The 24,689-nt window shown below is 48.8% G+C and overlaps 13 protein-coding genes across 13 annotated transcripts; 7 read left to right on the forward strand and 6 right to left on the reverse strand.

The window, feature by feature from the left end:
* Positions 1 to 567: 567 nt before the first annotated feature.
* On the forward strand, positions 568 to 2,919 carry N7503_008456 (1-phosphatidylinositol 4-kinase LSB6; the record flags this gene model as incomplete). Its single annotated transcript, XM_057068003.1, has 2 exons — positions 568 to 2,046; positions 2,098 to 2,919. 2 exons carry the CDS (start codon positions 568 to 570, stop codon positions 2,917 to 2,919), a joined length of 2,301 nt encoding a protein of 766 aa, XP_056918858.1.
* Positions 2,920 to 3,890: 971 nt separating this feature from the next.
* On the forward strand, positions 3,891 to 7,394 carry N7503_008457 (uncharacterized protein; the record flags this gene model as incomplete). Its single annotated transcript, XM_057068004.1, has 1 exon — positions 3,891 to 7,394. One exon carries the CDS (start codon positions 3,891 to 3,893, stop codon positions 7,392 to 7,394), a length of 3,504 nt encoding a protein of 1,167 aa, XP_056918859.1.
* Positions 7,395 to 8,463: 1,069 nt separating this feature from the next.
* On the reverse strand, positions 8,464 to 9,117 carry N7503_008458 (med21 domain-containing protein; the record flags this gene model as incomplete). The annotated part of the gene is made up of 2 exons (XM_057068005.1): positions 8,464 to 9,018; positions 9,076 to 9,117. The coding sequence occupies 2 exons, from the start codon at positions 9,115 to 9,117 to the stop codon at positions 8,464 to 8,466; spliced, it is 597 nt and encodes a 198-aa protein (XP_056918860.1).
* A 194-nt stretch (positions 9,118 to 9,311) lies between these two features.
* N7503_008459 (uncharacterized protein) lies at positions 9,312 to 10,241 on the forward strand (the record flags this gene model as incomplete). The annotated part of the gene is made up of 1 exon (XM_057068006.1): positions 9,312 to 10,241. One exon carries the CDS (start codon positions 9,312 to 9,314, stop codon positions 10,239 to 10,241), a length of 930 nt encoding a protein of 309 aa, XP_056918861.1.
* Positions 10,242 to 10,386: 145 nt separating this feature from the next.
* N7503_008460 (kinetochore Spc24 family protein) lies at positions 10,387 to 11,274 on the reverse strand (the record flags this gene model as incomplete). Its single annotated transcript, XM_057068007.1, has 3 exons — positions 10,387 to 10,564; positions 10,619 to 11,016; positions 11,077 to 11,274. Coding segments are annotated over 3 exons (774 nt in total), but the record flags the coding sequence as incomplete, so codon positions are not given.
* Positions 11,275 to 11,322: 48 nt separating this feature from the next.
* Positions 11,323 to 11,983, forward strand: N7503_008461 (mitochondrial fission 1 protein; the record flags this gene model as incomplete). Its single annotated transcript, XM_057068008.1, has 4 exons — positions 11,323 to 11,338; positions 11,401 to 11,419; positions 11,484 to 11,577; positions 11,654 to 11,983. The coding sequence occupies 4 exons, from the start codon at positions 11,323 to 11,325 to the stop codon at positions 11,981 to 11,983; spliced, it is 459 nt and encodes a 152-aa protein (XP_056918863.1).
* Positions 11,984 to 12,595: 612 nt separating this feature from the next.
* On the forward strand, positions 12,596 to 14,162 carry N7503_008462 (putative RING finger domain protein; the record flags this gene model as incomplete). The annotated part of the gene is made up of 4 exons (XM_057068009.1): positions 12,596 to 12,712; positions 12,767 to 13,230; positions 13,303 to 13,746; positions 13,829 to 14,162. 4 exons carry the CDS (start codon positions 12,596 to 12,598, stop codon positions 14,160 to 14,162), a joined length of 1,359 nt encoding a protein of 452 aa, XP_056918864.1.
* Positions 14,163 to 14,797: 635 nt separating this feature from the next.
* N7503_008463 (beta-class carbonic anhydrase) lies at positions 14,798 to 15,539 on the forward strand (the record flags this gene model as incomplete). Its single annotated transcript, XM_057068010.1, has 4 exons — positions 14,798 to 14,883; positions 14,959 to 14,996; positions 15,099 to 15,238; positions 15,315 to 15,539. 4 exons carry the CDS (start codon positions 14,798 to 14,800, stop codon positions 15,537 to 15,539), a joined length of 489 nt encoding a protein of 162 aa, XP_056918865.1.
* A 69-nt stretch (positions 15,540 to 15,608) lies between these two features.
* Positions 15,609 to 17,082, reverse strand: N7503_008464 (putative aminotransferase family protein (LolT); the record flags this gene model as incomplete). The annotated part of the gene is made up of 3 exons (XM_057068011.1): positions 15,609 to 16,299; positions 16,360 to 16,951; positions 16,998 to 17,082. 3 exons carry the CDS (start codon positions 17,080 to 17,082, stop codon positions 15,609 to 15,611), a joined length of 1,368 nt encoding a protein of 455 aa, XP_056918866.1.
* Positions 17,083 to 17,899: 817 nt separating this feature from the next.
* On the forward strand, positions 17,900 to 19,251 carry N7503_008465 (phosphotransferase family protein; the record flags this gene model as incomplete). The annotated part of the gene is made up of 2 exons (XM_057068012.1): positions 17,900 to 17,906; positions 17,999 to 19,251. 2 exons carry the CDS (start codon positions 17,900 to 17,902, stop codon positions 19,249 to 19,251), a joined length of 1,260 nt encoding a protein of 419 aa, XP_056918867.1.
* Positions 19,252 to 20,722, reverse strand: N7503_008466 (bZIP transcription factor; the record flags this gene model as incomplete). The annotated part of the gene is made up of 3 exons (XM_057068013.1): positions 20,499 to 20,722; positions 19,446 to 20,445; positions 19,252 to 19,394 (listed from the first exon to the last, which is right to left on the reverse strand). The coding sequence occupies exons 1-3, from the start codon at positions 20,589 to 20,591 to the stop codon at positions 19,252 to 19,254; spliced, it is 1,236 nt and encodes a 411-aa protein (XP_056918868.1). The 5' UTR covers positions 20,592 to 20,722.
* Positions 20,723 to 21,232: 510 nt separating this feature from the next.
* On the reverse strand, positions 21,233 to 21,981 carry N7503_008467 (uncharacterized protein; the record flags this gene model as incomplete). Its single annotated transcript, XM_057068014.1, has 3 exons — positions 21,233 to 21,390; positions 21,443 to 21,754; positions 21,822 to 21,981. 3 exons carry the CDS (start codon positions 21,979 to 21,981, stop codon positions 21,233 to 21,235), a joined length of 630 nt encoding a protein of 209 aa, XP_056918869.1.
* Positions 21,982 to 23,625: 1,644 nt separating this feature from the next.
* Positions 23,626 to 24,510, reverse strand: N7503_008468 (ankyrin repeat domain-containing protein; the record flags this gene model as incomplete). The annotated part of the gene is made up of 1 exon (XM_057068015.1): positions 23,626 to 24,510. The coding sequence occupies one exon, from the start codon at positions 24,508 to 24,510 to the stop codon at positions 23,626 to 23,628; it is 885 nt and encodes a 294-aa protein (XP_056918870.1).
* Between the last annotated feature and the right edge of the window lie 179 nt (positions 24,511 to 24,689).

Below are 24,689 nucleotides of genomic sequence, written 5' to 3' on the forward strand. Positions count from 1 at the left end.
TCATTTTATACAGAGTACTGTGTAGATCTGTGCTATAGATAGTACGACTGGATAGCCCCAATATGATCCTGGACGCGCCAATGCCTAACTCTTTCTGTAAACAGCTGGCCAATTGGCCATGTGGGTCAGTCCACGACCTCATTTCCCGGCTTCTCGTAAATCTATTGTGATAGTCCATGAAACCTTGGAGCAGAACCACAAACGCAACCCCCTTTTATGCGGGTGGGTTTTTAGGGGGTGGAGACTGCGGCACTCTGTGGCGGTGCCGGTATGGGTATTACTGCGTGTCAGGAACATTAACGTGAACTTATAGTGTATCATTGGCCGGATGCGGTAAATTACCCGTTCCTAGACCCGCCTCAGGTCAAGCCCCTGCTTTAAGCCATGTCTGGCCATAATAATAATCAACCATGACGGGATGCGTTATTCCTCTGCCTTCAAGTCCTCTACCCGATCACCTCTAATGGAGTGATCCTTTCATTGCCTTTCGTTTTTTTTCCAGCCCGTCGTTTTTTCTTCTACTTAGATTGTCTTCATCCTTCCTTTCTTCCAGATCTGTCCTTCACAATGCCAAAAAACCGCCCTGCCACGTCAGGCTACGCCCGCCTCGCCCAAGCAGAGGAAGAGCGCGGTTACATCCACGATGACTCGGAAGATGAAGAAATGGCTGCGGCCTCGTCGACAGTGTCCACCTCCAACCCCCGTTATGCTCCTATTTCCTCCCGAGCCCAGATGCAGGCGTCCGGTCTCGCCACGCCCCCAAGCCATCGACGCAGACACAGTGGATATTCCCGCCGCAGCCGCCGAAACTCTGGAGTAGACATCAAGGCTATCAATGCGCGCCTGGAGCGATGGGCAGATGAAATTGCCGCCAAGTTCAAAATCAACCGAGTCAAGGGCAAGACCTACGAGGAAGAGAAGCTCGAAATCTACCACTCCGTCTTCCAAGCCCCCGACGGCGTAAAACCGGTCTCAGCAGAGGACCTTGAATCCGATGAATATGAGGTCCAGCAACGAATGGCGCGGGCAGAATATGAGGAGATCATCGAGAGTGTTCGTCTGGCAATTGAGCTTGGTGTGCATCCAAGGATGATCGCGCAGGGAAGTTCGGGCAGTTACTTTGCTCGAAACCCTGAAGGTAAAGTGGTCGGCGTATTCAAACCCAAGGACGAAGAACCCTACGCTTCGCGGAACCCCAAATGGACCAAGTGGATTCACCGGAATTTGTTTCCCTGCTTCTTCGGCCGGGCGTGTCTTATTCCCAATCTTTCTTACGTCTCTGAAGCCGCCGCATATGTCCTCGATGCCCGCTTACGCACAAACCTCGTCCCCTTTACCGAAATCGCGTACTTGTCCTCGAAATCATTCTTCTATGATTTCTGGGATCGGCGCAAGGCCTGGAAAGGAAAGAAGATCCTGCCTCCCAAGGCTGGTAGCTTCCAAGTCTTCCTCAAAGGATACAAAGATGCCAACATTTTCCTTCGTGAACATCCTTGGCCCGATCAGATCAACTCGGGCTTCCGGGCGGAGGATGCCCCGAAGCGCAAGAAGCGGCCGTGGAACGAGGCCTGTCGCCCATCTGGTGTGCATTCCGACGACGAGGATGACGATGAGCCTGCACAGATACCTACGCCAAACCCACGCGACGAAAGTGCCGAGCGTCGTTTCAATTGGACCGAAAACCTCAAACAGTCATTCCGTGAAGAGCTGGAGAAGTTGGTAATTCTAGACTACATAATGCGGAACACGGATCGTGGACTGGATAATTGGATGATCAAGATTGATTGGGGCACTGAGCAAGTATCCATTGTGGCGGACCCTCCGAAATCCACTGAGCCACAACCCAAGCACGACGAAGACGACCTCATGCCCCCTCCGCGTCCAGTCTCTGTCAACTCGAACGGTTCCAATCCCTATCGGCGGCGCGAGCAAATGATGGCAGTCAGCCGCACAGGAACACCTTTGGCTTCATCAGAACAGCAGGCGTCAGTTCAGGTTGGTGCCATTGACAACAGTCTATCATGGCCATGGAAACACCCCGATGCAGTATGTCTCTTCCACAGCATATCATTTTGCCAATACTAACATGCAGATCAGTGGCGGAGTTTCCCCTTCGGATGGCTTTTCCTACCCGTTTCCCTGATCGGACAACCTTTCTCGCAAAAAACCCGTGATCACTTTCTTCCTTTGCTTACGTCGACTGCATGGTGGAGTGGGACGCAGATGGCATTGCGCCGAGTATTCTCCCAGGACGACGATTTCAAAGAAAGCATGTTCGCTCGGCAGATTGCTGTCATGAAGGGTCAGGCCTGGAACGTGGTCGAGACCTTGAAACATTCGGACCATGGTCCTCTCGAATTGACCCGAAGGACCCGGGTTTGCGTGTGGGATGATCTCGTAGATGTGCCAGTTGCCATCCCAATGCGAGCACCCTCCACGGACATGCAACGACGCCAAGCCATGAATTACGACAACGAAGAAGAAGAGATGGACATTGGTGCAGCCAACTCTTCTCAGGCGACCCCTGATCACGACCTCCTAGGACTGGGACCATCTCCGAACGAACTTCCTAACCCCAACCGGTTCGAGCTCTCCCATGGCCGGTCTGGCGGAAGAGCTACTGACTCCATCGGTAGTCCCGCTACTTTGAACGACGACTACTCACGCACAACCATTGATGGCGCCTATGCTAGGTCCTTGGACGGATGGCCCGACCTCCCTGCTCGATCGAACAAACAACGGAAGCATGGTGGCTCTCTATCATTCCGTGTACCCCACATCAATACCTTCGGCAGCGACGACCTCGAGGGAGACCTCGGATACGCAGCCGCTGAGGGCATGGAAGGTAATCAGCGCAAAGTCATTGTGGAACGTTTAGAGGCTGTCAAGAGCAAGAACCCCGTTTTCACCTGGTGCTAAAGCATACAAGCTCGAATTCGAGCCTATGGTTGGCTTTCTGGCTTCTTTCCCCCATTTTCATGCCGTCGCGTTTCCATCTCAATTATTTAATCCGCCATTGTTTCCTTTAGCGTTCTTCTTGGAGCTACGAGTAGAGCACCTTGGTGCATCCTCGTGTCTTCTTTTCTGTTTCTGTTCTGCACGCTGTGCTGATGCCAGTGTTGTTTTATTCTCGCACGCCACGCTCATGATTGGGGATTTTGTGTTGTATATAGACCGTCTCTAGCTGTTTCGGGTTGGGGTTGCGGCGCATTGATTAGGCGCTTCATGTAGCATATATGACGAGACTTAATTCCATGATACCATCGTCCGGAGTTCCTTTATTCTCAAATTAGATAAGAAGATAAAAAGTTGTGGTTTAGGTGCAGCGCGTATCAGACAATAATGCGCGTTTTAGATCAGTACCTCCGCTGTGGGGAGATGCATAGATAAGATGTATCAGCCAAGGCGGTAGACTTGGAACCAATACACTTTGATCCTATCGTACTTCCAAAACTCAACTCTTTAACATCTCTCTGGATTTAAACCAGTGAAGTCTACCTTCCAAAAGCTCTCTACTTCCATTGCTGAGCGGACCTGAGGACAAAGATAACCGCTCTTATCGGCGGGATCTTCCGAGGAACTGTGAGGTCATGATCTGAACGTCCTCAAGCCATCCTTACTCGAGCTTTCAGGTAGCGGCGCGGACGCTGACAGGAACGCGCTCATGTTTCTTTCTTTCTTTTCTTCCTTGATTTCCTGCGTCCTGTGAACTTGCGCCCCATCACGCCTTTCATTTCCCTCGGTCACATGTTCATCTTCCTCTCTCCACCATATCAAGTGTTTCGTTGGAAACACCATTTCACCTGCCCTTCACTTTCGCGGAGCGTGTGATTGAAGCAGCCGGATACCATTTCTCTCCGGGTTCCCATTTTATATCCCTTTGAGGCATCATGGCCTCCCGCGCGTCCATGTTACTGGACCCCAAGGGCTACAAGAAAGAACTCAAGAAACAAGGTACTGATTCCTTTCTCCTTTCTACTTCTCCCTCCCCAGATGAAATGGAAGCCCTCGTGGTATCTTCAGGACTTAGTTTGGCACCGATGCTTCAAATCAAAGAGGAACCAACAACTTCTTCGTCACTTTTGTCTTATCCCTCAGCTTTGGATTCGACAAAAACACCCAGCTCACCTCATCCCCTCTCAGGCCCCTCAAATGCGAACAGTTCCCCGCGCCCTTCCGTCCCCTCTATCGCCCCGCCTGGAACTTCTCCGGCTGTGCAATTTTCGGCGACTATTCCCCGCAAGACATCACCCAAGTCCATGCCCATGGCACCGAGTCCCGCGCCAAGTGACGCGCCGAACCCGCAAGCCAACATGACAGTGCAGTTCACAAATGCGAAAGACGAGGGCAATGAAAGCGATGCAAAGAGAAGTTATCAAGACATGAGCGAGGACGATGAACGCTCTCGCCCACGCCGCTTGATCGAGGACATTTACAATGTCGAAGAACGCCGTCACCAACCCGTCAAAAAGATGAAGGTAGAGGATACATCCAAGCCCGGGACACCCAGCCAGCAGGTTAGGCCTTCGGACGGTAGTGAGCTGGGGGAGTTCATGAAACAAGGACAAATAAATCACGTCCCATCCCCAGCGGTCTCGGGCGTTGTGGATTTGACCACTACTCCTCCGAAGGACAATGCAGATGATGATGAAATCCAATTCACGGGCTCGAATGATCTCAGCACCCAGCGTGTCTGTTATGGCAAAATCGAAGGGGCCATGATCAGCGCTAGCTTTGTGCCAAAGCCAGACCCAAATTCCAAATTCCTTTTCCCCGGCCAATGGCCTGTCATCAAACTTGAATTGCATCGCGATCCAGATAAAACAAACAATCGGATCTCAGCTGCAGATCCTACGGGAAATCGCTTCGGCGTGATCTATCCCACCAAACTTGCTCAGGCTCTTTGTCAATTAATCGATTCCCCTGTCATACCTCTGGAAATATCGGCACGATTGGACATGCGGCCTATCCAGCCACAAGAGGTTCCCGGTGAACCCATAGTTACGCATTACCGGACCTCGTTGACTTTGTATGGAGAACGTCAACGTGCAGAGATGGTTGGCAAATTTCTTAGTCACAACAATGTCTGGCTTGGTGTTCCACCCATCGTGGAGAAAGGTACTCCGGTCTGGAATCCTCATGATGAGATTAGGCAAAAACGGCTGTCTGCAGCTGCAGCTGCAACAAACAATGGCACAAGAGACCGCCCCGCATACAGATACGAGGTTAGGACGGCAGAGGAGATCACCGACTCTGTGACCAAAATGTTCAATCAGCTTGTCAGCGCCGATGTTCCCACGATGGAACCTCCTGACAGTATACTGACACCACTCCTTCATCATCAAAAACAGGCACTGTGGTTTATGACGGAGAAAGAAAAACGCCGGAAATTTGGACCTGAAGAAGCGGACAACAATTCACTTTGGCGATGTCACAGAGACTCCAGTGGCGAGAAGGAATACAAAGAGATCATCACTGGCACTGTATCAGCTAAAGAGCCTCGACAGGTTCTTGGTGGTCTGCTGGCTGACATGATGGGTCTCGGGAAAACGCTAAGCATACTCTCTTTGGTTTTGTCCTCGCTGTCAGCGGCGCACAAATGGGAGAATTCGCCTCCGCCTGATGGCCTGGCCCGCCATTATCCAGGCATCCGCAACACCCGAACAACCCTTCTGGTGGCGCCACTAAGTGCCGTGAAGAACTGGACAATGCAGGTTGAAGAGCATCTCAAAGCGGATTCGATCAAAGTATACGTTTTCCATGGATCAGGCCGAACCACCGATTTGAAGGAATTGTCTACTTACGACCTTATCGTCACAACATACAGCACAGTGCTCAGTGAGCTTTCTTCACGCGTCGGGCGTGACAGTCCCTTCCGTAAAATGAACATGTTTCGCATCGTTCTGGATGAAGCTCACATAATTCGGGAGCAGAATGCCCAACAGACTAAGGCAATTCTCAGTCTTAATGCGCAGCGCCGTTGGTCTGTGACAGGAACGCCCGTTCAGAATCGCCTTGAGGACCTTCATTCGGTTCTGAGGTTCTTGCGCCTTGCCCCGTATGATGACAATACCCACTTCAGGCAATTCATAGTAAGCCGTTTCAAGACCGGTGACACCACAGTCCTCACCAGTCTTCGGGTCCTGATTGACTCGTTCACCCTACGTCGGGTCAAGGACAGGATCAACCTGCCACCACGGGAGGACAAGTTGCTTACTCTAGAGTTCTCTGAGAAAGAGCAACAGCTGCATGATTACTTCCGTACCGAGTCTAACGCCATGATGACTCACCTTGTGGGCGAAAACAAGACCAAGATGGGAGGCCGCATGTACCATCATGTGCTGAAAGCCATGATGCTACTGCGTCAAGTCAGTGCTCATGGTAAAGAGCTTCTCGACCTTGCAGATCGTGAAAGGATCAAGGGCATGACTATGAATGATGCTATCGATTTGGAGGAGAACGAATCAGATGATGGCAGTTCTGCGGCCAAGGAGAGAAGAGCATATGAAATGTACTCGCTTATGCTGCAGACATCCGCCGATCAATGTGCGCTCTGCAGCTCTCACCTTGATGAACCTCTCACTGGCTCCGGTGATACTGACCGGAATGCGCACATGGCTATTTATTTACCATGCTTCGATATGCTTTGTCCTTCCTGCTTCTGGTCTTGGACTGAATTCCACGACCAGTCTACCGGAGAAGTCCGGTGCAAAGCCTGTGAAGGTTGGATCACGAGGTCTTACACCATACTGACACCTGGGATGATTGAGGATTTTGAAAACCAAAAGACCGAACGTCAGTCAAACCGCAAGTACGGCAAGGTTCTTGGCGATTACGAGCGTCCCCATACCAAAACCTTGGCCCTGGTCAATCACCTCCAAGCAACCCTGGAGGAAAGCAACGCGTTGGTAGGAGAGCCACCGATAAAGAGTGTGGTATTCTCTGCATGGACGACTCATTTAGACTTGATTGAGATAGCCCTCAAGAATCACGGGCTTGATTCTTTTACCCGGCTGGATGGTACCATGACCCTTGCAGCCCGCGGAAAGGCGCTGGATGTCTTCGCCAAGGACGACAACATTACCATTTTGCTAGCCACCATCGGTGCTGGTGGTGTTGGGCTGAATCTCACATCGGCATCCCGAGTCTACATAATGGAGCCCCAGTATAACCCGGCAGCTGTCGCACAAGCCGTCGATCGTGTGCACCGCCTCGGTCAGACCCGCCCCGTTCAAACGATTCAGTTCATAATGAAGAACAGCATCGAGGAGAAAATTATGGAGCTGGCGAAGCGAAAACAGCAACTGGCCGATATGAGCATGAACCGCAGCAAGCAGGACAAGAAGGAAGTCCAGGAGCAGCGAATGCAAGAGTATCGGGCCCTTTTCAAATGATGACGACAAACACGAAACGGAATTTCTCAAATCTTTTTCTTTCATTATTTATTTCTTTTTATTTCTTTTTATATGCTTTACACGAATTTGCTTATCGATTTTCCCGGCAGGATGGTTTTTCATTTTGTTTGATACCCGGACATGGAGAGGTCTTTTTACTTCGGCGTTGGAACCTCGCATTCCCATCTACACATAGAAGGGTTCCTAGGTTGTTCCTGCTTTTCAATTCCCAGTTGACCTCTGATGAACACTACATATTTATTTCCCAGGAAGGCAGCTACGCACTAGATAGTTATTTATACTGAGTCCTTCTTTCTTTCAACGTTTGTGTCTTTCTATAATAGAAGGTGTTCGACAGAAATTGCAGAATTGAAGACATGATACATACAAGAATCTGTGATATGTGCTCTACCTGAGACTTCTGACAAGCTCGAAGACAAAGAATATCATACCTACGCCGACCAGGTTGACACTTGGAATCAAAAACTATGTCTTTTTTCAAAAGCTCTCAGCGAAGAACCACGAAAATATTGCGCTGAAGTCAGACGTCTTGCTGGATCACAAACAATCAACTTCCAAGGTTGTCCATAATGGAAATAACAAGCTGTCTCTCGGCAGGATCGACATCAGCATCAAAACGAGAGTCAATATGCGATGCAATACTATACTTCACGCCAGACGTGGGCACTAGATCAAGATTTGCACACGAGATCCCTCAACACTGACACCATCCTCAATGTAGATGTATTCCCTAATCAAGTCGGTCCCTGACTAGCAGAGTACATAGCCCTAGCCCCGAGTTATTCTGCGTCTTTGTCTACTCAGGGCCGATGCCGATCACGTGAGTACAATAACTATGGTCTAAACAAGGTGTCAAATATAGCCGTTGGCATTGTCTAGTGATCTTCGATATGTTTCAAAGTATATTCCATCACGTTATGGAGGGTTATGCACTGTCAGTCATTATTATCAAAAAATCAATTCCTGAGATCTAAATTTGGTATCAAACAATATTACTATAACCCAAACGCCTAACCCATCAACATAAAACCCCAAAACCAAAATGCGTTCATTTTTGATAGTCCCTATCCCCATAAACACCAACCGAAACAGCCCCAAGCACACCATCCAATCTGTTCTTCAAACTCCGCAGCTCCCCAATCTTAACTTCCCTCTCCTTCTCCACATCCCTAAGCTGAACCTCCAATTCCCGAATCCTAGCCTCCTGCTCCGCCTCGGAAGCCCCAATACCCGGTAAGACCGAGATCAGATACTCAATCTGCTGCTCCTTGATAATGAGATCACGCGCAAGCTCCCGCTGCCGACTCGCGAATGTGCTCGGGGAATCAGGCTGCGGGGGCTGGTTGGGGTCTTCGCCTTCTTGTGGTCCGGTGCCTAAAGCGGCACCAGGTTGTTGTGGTGGTTGTGGAGGTGGGGAGGCGTTACCGGCGATTTCGGTGTTGCCTTTTGAGGCGAGGGAGGCGGGGATTGGAGGGGCGGTTGAGTTTTTGGATATCTTTGCGAGTGCTGGGACTGCATTGGGGACGTTTGGGGGTGGGATGGCGGGGCTGTTGTCATGGTATGTTGAGAGGTAGCCTAGTGTAGCGTAGAATTGCGTTGCGAGCTGGAAGTCTTAGCTTTGAGTTGAAGCTGGGGTAGGAGGTTTTGTTGGCTTTCTTACCTGATCGAGGCAGGTTTGGAGTTGGGTTAGGATGTCCGCCATAATGGTGGGGCTTGAGGATGAAAGTATGGGTAAATTGTACGTGAGCAGTTGAAAATAGGTAGTTTGTGTAGACTGGTTGAAACTTGAGAGCTAGAAAATTGAAGAGTGGATCTTAAAGGTTCGAGTAAGGTTAACTTGGGAAATGCGGAGACAAAAGCTCTAATGCGGTGAAGCTCACTCCTACAAACACACCAATGCGACGACTCGCAGCCAGATCTTTACTGGCAAATCCACTCTTCCAAAGCCATAGATCCTTCTTCCGACTATTCTCCAATACCTCAATCCAAAATGACATAACCCAATTCACGCGCCGCCTCTTCAAACTCCCCTCCGCACCACCACCACCCTCCCAACACCACAACAGCCTCTCCCAATTCCTCACCTACGCCACTCGAATTTCCCTCCCAGAAACCAGCACCGTCTACGTAGGTACGCACTACGAGTACACCGTCCTCAAAAGCCTACGCCGATACGCGCTAGCACTTCACCGCATCGGCGGCCGCGACGATGCCGGAATAGACCTAGTAGGCACCTGGCACCTGCCCACACACGAGCGCTCGCGCGCCCTCCGCGTCGTAGTGCAATGCAAAGCGCTTAAGACAAAGCTAGGCCCGAATATAGTGCGCGAGCTCGAAGGCACACTTCGGCAGGCACCGGTAGGCTGGCGCACGGGCCAGACAGTGGGGGTACTGGTCAGCCCGCGCGAGGCAACTAAGGGTGTGCGGGATGCGCTTGCGCGAAGCTCGTTCCCACTTTTTTGGATGATGGTCGAGCGGGATGGGACGCTAAGACAGGCACTTTGGAATGCACGGGCGGAGCGATTGGGGTTGGGAGCTCTGGGGATTGAGACAAGATATACGTCTACCGACGGTTCGGAGCTGTTGAAGGAGGTTGCGCTTACATGGGATGGATGTGATATTCCTGATATGGATGCTGTGGAAGATGCATTACGTATGCATGAGGAGCTGTGGATTAAATCTTGGGGGAAAGATTTGGAACATGTTGATAAGAATGTGTTGTTGGATACTGTTGAGAAGGTCTTTCCGGATGGGTATCCTGAAGGGGCGGATGAGACTTTTGCGCAGGCACACCAGGCAAGAGTACTTGAGGCTTTGCGGAAGTGAACTGCGTCTGTATATTATGTATTATAGTCTGTGGATACGAAGGTTATGGAATCCAAATATTGGTATGATCATATCATTGTCAAAAACGCAAGGGTATAAAAACTCCGAAAACAAATCTCCTGCATAAACACCGACGTGGTCATCATTATCCTTGCACTGTCTGCCAGAAATAGTTCGAGTAGAAGAATCTCGAGAACTTCGGGTCGATGTTAACGACATGTACATCGCCCTTGCGACTATTGCGAATCACGGCGCGGTTGAAATTGCCCGCCTCGTCAGGCTCAATATCGATACCGAGCGAACGGAAGATCTTTAGTCGTAGACTATAATAATGTTAGCATCTGCAAATCAAGTACAGGGAACAGACTGGAACGTACATCGTCGCATCATCCATTTCACGTTCCCGGCGTGTAGCCTCATCACCCTCCAGACCTTGCGCCTCTAGGTCTGCCAATCTCTCCTTGAGCATTTCGAGTTCACTTTCAAGGCGCTCGCTCTCGATTTCTAGCTCTGAGGCAGCCTTTGCAATCCGGAACTTCTTTGTGTCAAGCTCGACGATCTCGGCAGCGTGTTTACCCGAGTCATGGACGGCAACGGCCTCTTCATGGTGTGTGGTCAGGGAGTGTAGATTGCGTGATAGTTTTCGCAGAGAGGACTCTGCTTCGCGAATGCGTAGGTCGCGCGATTGTTGGAGTGTGGCGAGCGAGTCATTAATGCGCGTGACGGCCTGTTTATCCGGATGGATGTTGAAATTGCCAATAGTGTGGTGGATGAGCTGAAATCAGTTAGGATGAACCATCAGGTATATTTTAAAGTATCGATTAATACAACATACCGTCGCAGGGTCCTCGTCGAGCAACATGGTGGGCAGTATAGACGTTAGAAGTTGTTCGAAGACATTGGAGATGTTTATGTTTTGTTGCGGCAGCAACCGCCACAGCACCGCCACATATTTCTCCGCAAGTGACGTTGGCGCTTGTGATTGCGCTTGGGCTTCTTTTTTACCCTGTTCTTTAAGTTCTTTAATCTCCGCCTATTTGCTACCCATTCTCTGTGAATACTCGAAAACTACAAATCCACCATGTCAAACCTTCCCTGTATGCTACCCATGCTTCCCATTCTCATGGCCGTTTGCTAACCCGTGTGCGCCACCCTCCAGATGCCGCCGATGCGGAAAGGTCTGTTGCCTTGAATCACCGAAGATATTCTTGAGCGATGCGAACTAACTCGTCTAACCTGCAGTCCGTTGAAACCTGCCGAGCTGCAAGTTCTGCGCGCACAATATGAGAAAGAAGGTGACTACGTGGGCATCCAAACCAAGTTCAACTTCGCCTGGGTATGACCCCAACCACAGCTGCAGCCAACGCCACAGCCACTGTACCTGTATGCTAACCAGCTCTCTCGGTTATTAGGGCCTGATCAAATCCAACACTCGCCCCGACCAGCAAGAAGGCGTCCGACTCCTGTCAGAGATCTTCCGTGGCGCACCGGAACGACGACGAGAGTGTCTATACTATCTAGCTCTAGGCAACTACAAGCTGGGCAACTACGGCGAAGCTCGTCGATACAATGATTTGTTGCTGGAAAAGGAACCGGCCAACTTGCAAGCGGCCAGTCTCGGATCCCTCATCGACGACAAGGTTTCCAAGGAAGGCCTAATGGGCATTGCGATTGTAGGAGGCTTGGCCGTAGCCGCGGGACTCGTGGGTAGCCTGGTTTTCAAGGGAGCCAGAAGACGGTGAGCGTTAGGATTGAGAATCTGCAAGGGCTGTGGCACAGTCGGTTCGGGTCGTCCTTGCGTCGCGAACGGGTTTTTTGTATAGTGTTCAGAGTCTGCCTTATGCCTTTTTACCTACCAGCTTGAGGTTCTCTTTGGGTTTTGTATTATGCGAGCATTTCAAGGCGTTAGAACTTTGATTATTCTTCTGATTTTGATATAAATGAATCTATGTATATGGCTTTTGGTCCTTTTCCAGATTCTTCTTTTTGCCTCCTTGCCACTTGCATCATTATACCTCCGACGCTTGAAAACAAAGCTGCCTGAATCTAGTTCTATTTTTACTGTGCATGAGAGCGATCAGTTTCATGCTTTTGAGTGTTCGTGGGCTTCTACTTCGTGACGACATATTAAATAGCTTGTTTTTTCTTTTGCTGGGGAATTCCCACTTTTATTTGGAGCAATCACCAGGCTCCATCATATTTCCCCTCTGATTCGTCTTCTTTGTTCGGGCTTTTGGTGTCCAATACCTAAACCCCGCCTGATAAGAACCATGACTCGTGACTGTTCCGCGCGAACTTGATCTTCCATTCTCATCCTCTCTACTGACTTCCCTACATCCCTCACATTCTCAATAATGGCCGATCATAGCGACCATGACGATCGCGTCTTGTGCCATGCTTGTGGCGCGGTCTGGTTGAAAGTCGCTGACGGGTTGACGTGCCCGCAGTGCCAATCCGAGTTCACGGAGATCGTACGCTAATCCGTCCTGTCTCCGAGGAGCTCTACTAACAGCAACCGTCTACAGATTGAAATTCCTCCTGATGATGCTCCACCAGAACCACATTTCGAGAGTGATTCCCCACCGGTCAATCCTTGGGAATCCCATAATGCATGGCCGCAAGAAGACATGCCGCGAGCCTACGGCTTCATGGGCTCTACCCCCGGCTCCCCACGATACTCCCAACACACTTACAGATCACCCGATGGCCGATTTGTATTCAGCAGCACCTCCGTACGCGGGGGATTTTCACCCCGCCAAGCAAATACCCAACCCGATCTCGAAGCTCCAATGTTGTTCGATAGCTTGGGTTCCATATTCCAGACATTCACAAACACCGCTTACAACCAGCGAGCACCTCGAGGCGCGTCGGCCATGGACCCATTTGACACTGACCACCATGGAACCGAGGAATACGATGATCCCCCAGAATCATTCCCACGCGAACCAGATGCACCCCAGCCTACGGCCCAGCCGTTAGGCCTAGTCGAGTATGTGTCCGCCCAACGCAGAGCCAGCATCCTTGAAGCAGCATTCGCCATTGATACTAATCTCCGTGCCAGCCTCCTGGAGAGCTTCCGACGAGAACATGTCCGACGACCAGGTAGAGCCGGCGCACATGGGGTCGCAGGCCCTAACCCACTCGCGAATCCTCTCGCAATACTCTCAGTCTTACTAAACATGGACCGGAACGGCGACGCGGTATACTCACAAGAAGAATTAGACCGGGTTATCTCCGAACTCATCGATCACAATGCAGCGGGAAACGCTCCCCCGGGTGCATCCACTACAGCTATCCAATCCCTACCAAAGAAAAAGGTAGATGAGCAAATGCTAGGTTCAGACAGCTCAGCCGAGTGCTCCATCTGCATGGATCAGGTAGAATTAGGCACTGAGGTCACAGTCCTACCCTGCACACATTGGTTTCACTTCAGTTGTATTGAAGCGTGGCTTGTACAGCATAACACCTGTCCACACTGTCGCCGGAGTATTGACTCCGCCAGTGCGTAAGTAGCACACAGCCACACCTGGTCCCACTCCAGGCTTGAGAGTACGACTTTCGCAGCTGACACGAATTTCTTCCACAAGTACACCTGGCAGCCCGACTAGCCGCACGCACGGCGAAGGCACCAGCGAGAATCCGGTAGTTATACCGGATAGTCCCGAGGTCTCATCACCTCGTCGACGACGTCGTAGTTCTCCTTTTGCCTCGCTTAGCGGTCGTTCCTCTTTTTCACGGTCTAGTCGACATTCACAGGCCCAGGCACAAGCACAAGCACAAGCTCCAGCATCCCCAGATCCAAATCTTTCCCGCACAAGGAGATCTAGTGGATCCAGTCGCAATAGTCGCAATAGTCGTAACGAAGGCGGCCGAGGTTTCACAGACTGGGTCTGGAGTCGGTTTGGTGGTAGCAATAACTAAGTGTATTGGTTATGTTGTTCTTTTATGGTATGAATATTCTCGGGTGGGCTTGCATATTGGGTTTCAAGACTCTGGGACTTTGTTTTTGTATGGCGATCCAGGTTGTTTAGCGTTTCTTTTCATCCATACCCCCTTTTTCTTTTTTGTTGTGGCAGGCCCACGAGATATGTTATTACCATCTGATAGGTTTCTGTGTACATGATCTCTTCTGATAGTATCCACAATGGGTTCTGATATCGATCTCATCCCACGTACTAACTTTGGAATATATACAATTATAATGCAGGACTTCGGATTTCCTCAATGCGTCTAACTTCAATCCCAAGACTCAGTTCTATTTCTATAGTACATCTTGATATACATCCAAAATTACATACCCACTGCTCGCCACTCCTGAGGTCAAGGCCAAAACCTACACTTAAATCTTCGAACATATCACGCAATATCTCAAATACATTGGCTTGCCCTGCAGCCAACTCTATCACGCCATTCAGGGTCATGATAACCCCAAATCACCTCATTTCCACACCGTAGATGCGGGGGAGGTTCGTCTCGTTCCATTTAATTTATATTTCACTCATGCCCAAGGTACTCTAAATACAAGCTTAAAACAACCCTATTCTACATAAATCACAATGTCCGTCGCCCAAGAAGTCGAGTCCGCAAACGCGAAATATGCCGCCTCATTCAACAAAGGGGATCTCCCACTTCCCCCAGCCCGGTAATCTACAGATCTCAATATCCCACTCGTTCATCCAATTGTTCTACTAATGCTAATCTGACCTTTCAATCATAGAAAGGTAGCAATAGTAGCATGCATGGATGCGCGCCTCGGTATGTTCAAGTTCCCCACAGCTCCACAGCACAAAGTTTACTACACCCGAAATGATCAATGCACTTCAGTCACATAAACGCTAATGAAACAATATCGTATAGATCCCGCCCGAGCCCTAGGCCTCGAAGAAGGCGATGCCCACGTAATCCGTAACGCAGGCGGAAGGGCCACAGATGCACTGCGCAGCATCGTCATTTCGCAACAGCTACTCGGGACGAAAGAAATTATTGTTGTGCACCATGTATGACATGCCACATGCCCCTAATGCTGCACATATCACTAGTAACAGTACTAACTCCAGCTATGACTCCGACTAGACCGATTGTGGGATGCTTACGTTCACGGACGATGTGATCCGTCACAAGATAAGGACGGATTTGAAGCAGAATGCAGATCATATTGCGTTTTTGCCGTTTGGGGATTTGAGGCAGAGTGTTTTGGACGATGTGGCTATTTTGAAGGATAGTGAACTTGTTTTGGATGTTCCTGTTACTGGATATCTGTATGAGGTTGAGACCGGGAGAATTGTTAAGGTTAAATGATCTGGATTGAATTTATATAACTCTTAGTAGACCAAGTCTATCAATGCCAGTGCCAAGTCTAAGGTCGCACTATGCAAGTTTACTAGTTCTGTTCTTCCGAGCAACCTGCTCACACAATTCACGCAAGACACCAGCCAACCACTCAAAGTCACTAATATCCACGAAAACCTGCGCACTAATCCGAGTCCACAGCGAAGACCCGTGCCGGAAAATAGGGACAAAAGTGTCATATTTCGCCATGAGCGTTTGCTCAATAAACGAAGCTGCAAGTGGCGCATTCTGAGACGAAAGTGTCACCCAAGAACCCTGACCAGGAGACCCATCATCCGCAACACGGATCGGTAGGCGGATGGTGGTCATGCAGCAATCACGCATGTTGCTCTTCTGTCCGGGCTTGAGGTCCGGTTCTTGCATGACATCTGTACCGAGGGCTGCGGCGATCAAGTCAGCGGCCTCATTGGCGAGCTTGTGGCAGTAGGACATGATGGCTTCCTCGCCGCCGCAGACTTCACGGCGGAATTTGAGGGCAGCGGGAAGACAGATGTAGGCTGAGTCGTCGGTTGTGGCTACGAATTGGAATAATTCTTCGAAGGGGGTCTTAGTGACGGGTGCATTTTTGTCTTGGAGGACTGAAGCTGCTGTTTTGGCTGATGTTGGTGCTGGAATGAAACCCCATGATGTTGGGAGTGTTGAGCGCATAAGGTGCTGGTTGCGCTTGGGGACATATAGCAATGCGGCACTGCGGGGTGTGTATAGCCACCTGGATAGAGAAGTTAGCTCCCGCTAGATGGAGAATTAAAAAAACAAACGTTGCACATACTTGTGGCAATTCGACACGAAAAAGTCCGGTTGCAGCTTCTTCATATCAAGAGCAATCATTCCTACGCCGTGGGCACCATCGACAACACTCAAAATTCCCTCTTCCCGGCAAATATCCACAAACCGTTCAAATGGGAACCGGACACCCGGATTACTGACGACAGCATCAAAGACCGCAGCACGGACTTTAAGGCCTTCATCGCGTGCCTTGCGAACCGTTTCGCGGAATCGGCGCACCAACTCATTCTCAGTGATAGGAAATTCTAACGGCACCTTCCGAGCCTGGAAAGCAGAATGCTCTTGCAGAGACACAATGCCCATTTCCACGGCACCGTAGATAGGTTCGAAATAGACAAGGACCTCATCCTCTTTGAAGTTGAGGTTATAAAGCACAGTGAATACGCCGGTAGTGGCATTCTTGACAAAGACACATTCGTCTTTCGGGGCGTTGATCAGCACGCCAATTTCTTCACGCGCTTCTTCCAGAAGCTTCGCGTGATGAACACGGATATAGGGGTCTGGTCGCTTGTCTGCGATAGCTAGCAGAGCACGCTGTACATCACGGACCTGGACGGGGTGGGCGCCGAAAGAGCCTGGGTCTATTAGTCACGAATACGGATGAGACGGGAGGATGCTGACCATTGTTAAGGTTTCTGTAGGAGGGGTCAAATAGCCAATGCTTAAGCATTGGCTTCCCAAAGGGCGTGAGTTCATCGAGGGTCATGATGCTCACTTTGCCGGACGTATTGTTGCGCCGGTTGCGCCGGATGATTCAATGTCCGGAAAATCAAGTTGGAAAAGATTGAAGTCAAGCTCACCGGAACTGCATCCGAACAAGTATTTATATCTGCTGCAAAGACGCACTGACTCAACAATGAGTAATAAGGGTGTGAAGCTTCTGGCTTCCGACAATTTTGACTCACCTGGGAAGCTGAGCCAATGGGTGGTCGAGGCTTTATCCCAAGGTCCACATGTATCATTCGAAGGGCGTGAATGGGATTACTTGATAACATGCGGGGAACCCCCCACTTTGACTTGATTGTGAGTCTTGGCAAAGTCATAGATACGGACAAAGCTACAGTGTATATCATATAGGAAAACCTCAATCTGCTCTTGATTCTTCCAATATATTATGGCTTGCCTCGTCGCTTCAATCTCTCTCGTCTGGATCATACAATTGTCGAAGATGAAGCCGATGGTAGCCGTGCGGAGAAGTCAGACTAGATAAGATATCATGATCATGAACTCTATGAAACAAACCTCTCAAGCGGTCGAACTCATGACAAAATATAAGTTGAAGCACGAAAAAGTATAGAAACATTCTTTACGCATGCCATAACAGTCACATGATATGCAAGGGGCTCATATCATGGCTTCAATTCACTGCCTGCACAGAATAACCCACTTACAACCCACACCATGTGGAATTGCGACTTTGATAACTGCGAAAAGCCCTCCGTCCGCCACATAGGAGGCTGCATAGTCTGTAACCAGCATCTATGCGCAAGACATCTGAAACCAGAGCACCACAAATGCCCAACATGGGAGGTAAGCAAAGCCAAACCTAACCCTCTCATACTATACAAACCACCAGATAAACACTAACATACAGATCCAGGATAAAACCACTTTTTTTCCAGCAGCAGCAAAAGCCGAAAAAGACGAAATAAGCCGTCTATTCCAAGAAATCAACATCCAAGCCCTAACATCTCGCGCAACCGCCCTCCGAAATGGAGTCCCCTGCACACTCCCCCACAACCTAAAATACTCCCACGAAACCTGTGGCAAAGTAATGGGTGGCACAAACTACCACATCGAAATTCTCTTTGAAGACGGAACAAGCTGGCTAGCCCGAATCCGCCGCTCAAATGCTACTTCTCCACCGACCGATCTGCAGAAGTATATTCTTCGCAGCGAGGTAGCGACGCTCCAGTTTCTCCGAAGAATCAACATCCCCACGCCGATGGTTTACGATTTTGATTCAGATGAGAACAACCCCGTTGGCGTTCCATATATCCTTATGGAGAAATTGCCGGGCAAGAGTGTGGGTACTTCATTATGTTTGGCGTGGACAGCTGAGAAGAGGCGAAAAGTCCTAAGCCAACTTGCGGATTATTATGTTACTCTTCTTAATCATCCGATGGATACTATGGGTTGCTTTAGTCACCCTGGCTCTGGGCGTATCGGTCCTTTTGCCGTTGAGGCGCTCACGGATTGGAAGGATGGGGTGATGAATAGTACGGGACCTTGTTCGTCCATACAAACTTACTACAAGACAGGTATCAATTTGACGCTTGATTTGATTCTGCGTCAGGAGATCTATACGAGTCGGCCTGTTGATGCTTATTTGGTGCATCGGTATTTACTGGATAATGTTGCCAAGGTCTTTTCTTATAATGATCTGGATGATGGGAAGTTTTATCTGCGACATGCGGATGATAAGGGTGATCATATTCTTGTTGATGAGGATTTCAATATCACTGGGATCATTGATTGGGAATGGGCGTATACGGCGCCTAAATCGGTGGCGTTTAATTCGCCTATTGCTCTTCTTCCTGTGAGTGAGTTCTATGATGGGGTCAATCGTGTTGGCGATGATGAGGTCACTTTTGCCGAACTTCTCTATGAGAAGGGACATCCTGATCTTGGTGAGATCACTCGATGTGGGCGTCTCCTCCACCGATTTGATTTTTGTTGTGGGTATGACATTTCAGACTGGGATGGGTTTTTGGGTCTATTCTTTGGTCTGTTGAACGGACTGGGGGATAAGTTCCTGAAGAATCTAGGTGATAGCAAACATTTGAACTGGGAGATATGGAAAACAGATGCGATGGAACGGTATTGGGATGACGAACGGCTGCAAAAGCTGATCGAAGCCACGAATTTCTTTTGATTAAAAATTAAAGCCGGGTACGACTTGAAATGGAGTATCATATGTCCATGGGTTACTAGAAGTGGAGGCAAGTAAGATCTTTTCGACCATAGTTCGCCTAAAGGCTGGTCCCTTGCCAACGCAAACGCATTCCACAGATAAAACTGTAATCGTAGTTAGTATGATCCAATATGCATGGGCAAGCTTCCACTCACGTCTTATAAAATTAGCCACATCAAATAACAATGCAGAGTTTTTCACGCGAAACACAGTGCTTGAAATACGATCACCAGATTGGACATCAATTCCCCTCTCCAGCAAAAGTCTCTGCACCCCGCACGCATCAATCCATTCTTCATTGCCCTGGAAGACCAGCTCCCAAGTCTTAGTCGAACGAGCAAGTTGAGTTTGCGAGAAGCTGTGTTTTTTCGGATGCATGGGACTAAGAACTTTAGTCCTGGCATCAACCATGTCACCTAAGTCATCATGCATAGCATCATAGAATCCCGATACGTGATTCATACGCTCCGCCTCATTTAGTAGACCTCCAAACACCTCTTCAACTTTCGGATCATTAGGCGAGTAAACGAGCAATTGATAGCCATTGCGGCAACACTCCCGTACAATACGATGTGAGAGGGACAGTTGTGCTTCCTGCGACGGACTGTCTGGCGACCATGAAAGTGGTGGACTAGGAAGCGAAGGGGCAGGCGCAGGATTCCTCGGAAAGAAACCGAAAGGAAGCATCGGGTCCTGCGGAGGCGGCGTATGAGGGAGCGACATCTTCCCCCACTGAGTAAGCGCCGTCAAGGATGAAGGAGTTGAATTCCCTGAATAGGGTATAGGTACTTCGCGGGTAATCTCAGCATCAAAATCCAGAAGGATTTCCTTCGCTGGTGTAGATTGCGACGAGTTCCCGCTTCCTCCATCCTGATCGGGCACGAGGGTTTGCCTCGGCTCAGCTTGAGCATCAGCAGCGCCTTTTCGGGCCAGCGACACGCATTGCTGAGTAATTGCCTGTAAAGCAGATGTAATGCGTGGACGACCATCCAGTATACTCTCCCCTAAGAGGAGATTACTGAACGAGAGAAACGACTGGCTCAGCTCCTCGATGCCCGATTCCAACTCCTGGACGCGAGACTGTAGGTTATTGATGGTTGTTTCCTTTCGTCGACGGTAGGTTTGCTGCGCCTCGCGAAGTTGCTTGCGACGTTTCTGGACATGATGAGCTGGGGTGGGCATAGGCTGTTTCTCATCAGTTCACCTACCTCGGGGACTTCGTGATCGTCAGAATGGTTGGTTCGGGGGCGGCCTCTTTTGCGGGGTACACCTGGTTGGGTTGGCGGTTTTACTTCGGCCATTCTGGTATGTTTGCCCCAATATAAATGAAAGAGATCCGTTCGCGATCGATCTACAACTGTGGATACAGGTGTGGGTAATCTGGGGAGAAATCCGTCAGGGATACTGGGGGGGGGAATAGGGGAATGATGGCAATTATAGGTTTATTCATCAGCCGGAAAGTTGAATAATCGGGAAATCGATCGGCTAATCTCAGATCGCTTATGTCACCATCCTGACCAATGAATGCACTGGGCATCTTTACCTGGAAAGTTCTATAAGAAGTTATTACCAATAACTTGAAATTGTATTAAGAGTCATAGTTGATGGCAATGGAAAAAGAACGTCTTGTGCTCCAGTTCATCGACGTCTGTGTGCTGACGAATACCTCGAGACCATCTATGGATGTCTCCTTCAACCTGATTGAGAGTAGCACCATGTAAAAGAGAGAATAAGATATGCATTAGTCAACCAAACAAAACACACACAAATAGACAAGAAGAACATAATTATCATAGGATCCCATCTCGTGTTATCATCCTTTCCCTTCCCCGTATGCTCCAACAAAAGATATCACACCTCCATTAGCTCCAACGCAGCAAAACGAGCAGTCGTCCCCTCAAAACTCACCAATATGTTATGGTCCTCCAATATAATGTACATATTAAATCGATTGACACGAACCAGATACTTGAGTCTGGGGAGGGCCAACATCAACCAGCTCAGCCCCACTAACCGTAGTAACACTGTTATCAATACCATGGAAGGTACACATAACACCACCAGTGGTCAATTCAATGTGAGAGATACTCAGAACATTACCTAAAACTTGTTAGTTAACCAATGCGACACCACCGATGAGCCAATCACATACTAATCTGCGTAGCTTGACCATTGACAGGGAAGCTTTGAGTAAACTCGGCATTGGCCGCACCGATGAAAACAACCTCAATATTGCCCGAACTCTCCCCTTGTCCTCCGTTGTTACCAGAGGGAGGGTTAGAAGGGGGAGTAGTCGATCCTGAGGATCCCGTCGCAGAGCAAGATCCCGAGATTTGGGTCTGGGGTGGACCAACATCTACCAGCTCCGCCCCACTCACAGTCGTAACGCCATTGTCAATACCATGGAACGTACACTGGACACTCGCATCGGCAGATGAGATGTGCGAGATACTCAGCACGTCAGCTGTTAGAACCACTTATTAGCACATCACATACCCACGCCTGGCTGGTGTGTAGTAGGGTAAACGCACAGATAGACACAGTCGAGCCATCAACGGGGAAGGCCTGCGTGAATTGAGCATTTGCTGCACCGATGAAGGTGATTTCGACATCATTTGTTCGTTTCACGGGACTTCCATTCGAAGCCGTTGCAAGCGCAAGGAGAACGTTCAAGCCTGTCAAGAAATACATATTGTAAAATTGGAATGCGGTGATGGTTCGAGCCAAAGAATTGATTGTGATGATTGGACTCTGAGTACATTTACACCGTTCTCTATGTCCCTTTTATACCTTTCCATGGGCCTGACTGCGTCTACATCTAGAGACAAGTCAAGTACATCATCGTCTAAAAATATGCTAGTAATACGAAGTACCACTCGAGTAGAGTCGACATCGTGAACATCGTGAAAAATGATGACGTCCGCGATGTTGACAATTTTGAGACCGGACCAAGAAAGTAGAATGTTTTCCCAGAAAATGTAAGCAAGTCAACTATCCAATTAGGAAAGGGGGCCCGTTCCGTTCCACGGTTAATCAAGCCTAAATATAGTTTCTCGCATCACGCGGGGTAAACCCGTATACAGGTCCACTGCAACCATTATCTGATTCTAGTTAATGTAATCATTTGGGACTGTAGGCTATGCAGCTCGGTTAGTGCCGTACCTGTTTATTGGTGCCGACGAGATACGAGAGTCTAATGCCGATCCAATCAAATGTAATGGTTTCAACCGGTTTGCCTAATTGGGTAATGTTTTTGATGCTTTTTACTGGTTTCTCGCTCTCGTTACTCCCACTTGGACGCTGTTGGGTTGACAATGGGTCTTTGAGACAGCACTGGGAAGGATAGTAGTCAGGGACGTAGTTCCCTTGGTGAGGGGGAGGTGCAAGATCATCCATGGGTACGTCCGTTTTCGTATTTCAAGGTCCTTTAACTAGATTTGGCAGCTCAGGAGATCATGAATGGCACAGAAGAAAGGTCATTAATTGTTGACGCTGTACGCTAGCATTTAAGATCAGGTTTACACCTACTGTATTTCCCAGTAAGGATGGGTTATCGTGATAGTACCGTAATTTGCCTTGGAACTTAATTGAATCTTCCGTGCAACGTGACCAAACAAAGTGGGCAATCCTAACGATTCGGCAAGGTCGGGCGCTAGTGTGTATATCTTGAATATCTTCCGCGTTTCCTCGAAGTGAGGCTTTATTCATTGATAAAAAATACCTACCGCTTATGGTAGGGGTATATTAGCTGACATTGATTATCGGATGACCTTTTATCCTACCTTCGACACGGTCCAGCTCGGAGCTCTTAGTAGGTCTCTGTGGATTATTTTGAGTAACAGAATCAGTATGACGCCAAGAGTTGCTCCATGTAAACATGTATTAAATTGTTGATATAATCCACAATAGGGAAACGTATGTCTGGTGGTGGATCGATTGTGTTGAAGTACCGTCTTAAGTATCTCTTCTTAGATATGAGATTCTGATAGGCCTAAAGAACCGTAAAAAAGAAGTTCGACAATGAATCATTTCTCTAAATTATGATAGACACCTCTTTAGATTGATTACTTTGGAAGACTAGCCTCTTTTTTTCTAACGTTCGCCAATCTATCTCTTTCGACAGGGGGCCTTGACACTACGTCGTGGTAATTAAGAGATCTTGGCTTAAGTGGTTATAGTACGTTCATGTATTGAATCCAAATGAACAATATTCGGTTGTTTATTATAAACTTCACTACTATTCGGGACTTTTCGAAGAGGCGCTTCCAGGTGTCGTCCACTCCACGTTATGTTTGATATACGTCTGCTCTTTCGGTTAGAAGCCTCGCTACTGCCTTATGACCAGTTAGTGGCCCAGTGAAGCGACGTCCGTCCAGCATGGTCAACAACGTGGATATCTGCCCCTTTCTCGATCAGAAGTCTCGCTATTGCGTCTTGGTCATTCGCTAAGGCCTGGTGAAGCGGTGTCCTTCCAAGTTTATCAAAAGCATGGATGTCTGCCCCTTTTTCAATTAGAAGCCTTGATACTGCCTCGTTGCCATTTGATGAGGCCCAGTGAAGCGGTGTCCATCCAAGTTTATCAACAGCGTGGATATTTGCTCCTTTTTCGATTAGAAGCGTCGCTACCGCCTCTTGGCCATGCACTAAGGCCCGGTGAAGCGATGTCCATCCAAGTTTATCAATAGCATGGATGTCTGCCCCTTTTTCGATCAGAAGTCTCGCTATTGCCTCTTGGCTATTCGCTAAGGCCCGGTGAAGCGATGTCCATCCTTTTTTATCAGCAGCGTCGATGTCTACTCCTTTTTCGATCAGAAGTCTCGCTATTGCCTCTTGGCTATTCGCTAAGGCCCGGTGAAGCGATGTCCATCCATCTTTGTCAACAGCGTGGATATCTGCCCCTTTTTCGATCAAGAGTTTCGCTATTGCCTCATGGCCATTCATTAAGGCCCGTGCGAGTGCAGTATACCCCGCCTTATCTACTTCATGAACAGTTTGCTCTGCTTGGAGTAGCTTGAAAATCTCTGTGTGGCCGCTTTGCGCGGCCCAAGATAAGGGAGTTCGACTTTTGAATTCCTTAGAATCTTTTTTGCACACGATACCCTCAGTGATATCAACTCCATGTTGAATCCTTGAAGGCAGATTCAAGACGGCAGCAACAGTTTCTTTACTGCCGCTTGCTACAGCAGCAAAAAGTGGATACTCATATCTCTCCCGGGGCATATAAGTATGTGGTTCCTTATGGACTATCGTGCGAATGAGCTCGGATAATCCCTGTTCCGCAAAAATGTAAAATTGACTAGCTTTAGGGGAAAATCTTCGAATTCTGAATTTTTCGAAAGAATTGTGGATCTGAATCCACTAAGAGACGTTAAATCCAGAAATGAACCCGTCTTAAGGAT

This window comes from Penicillium pulvis (genome assembly GCF_028828015.1).
Source record: "Penicillium pulvis strain IBT 33274 chromosome Unknown contig_7_segment1_segment0, whole genome shotgun sequence".
Classification (NCBI taxonomy): domain Eukaryota; kingdom Fungi; phylum Ascomycota; class Eurotiomycetes; order Eurotiales; family Aspergillaceae; genus Penicillium; species Penicillium pulvis.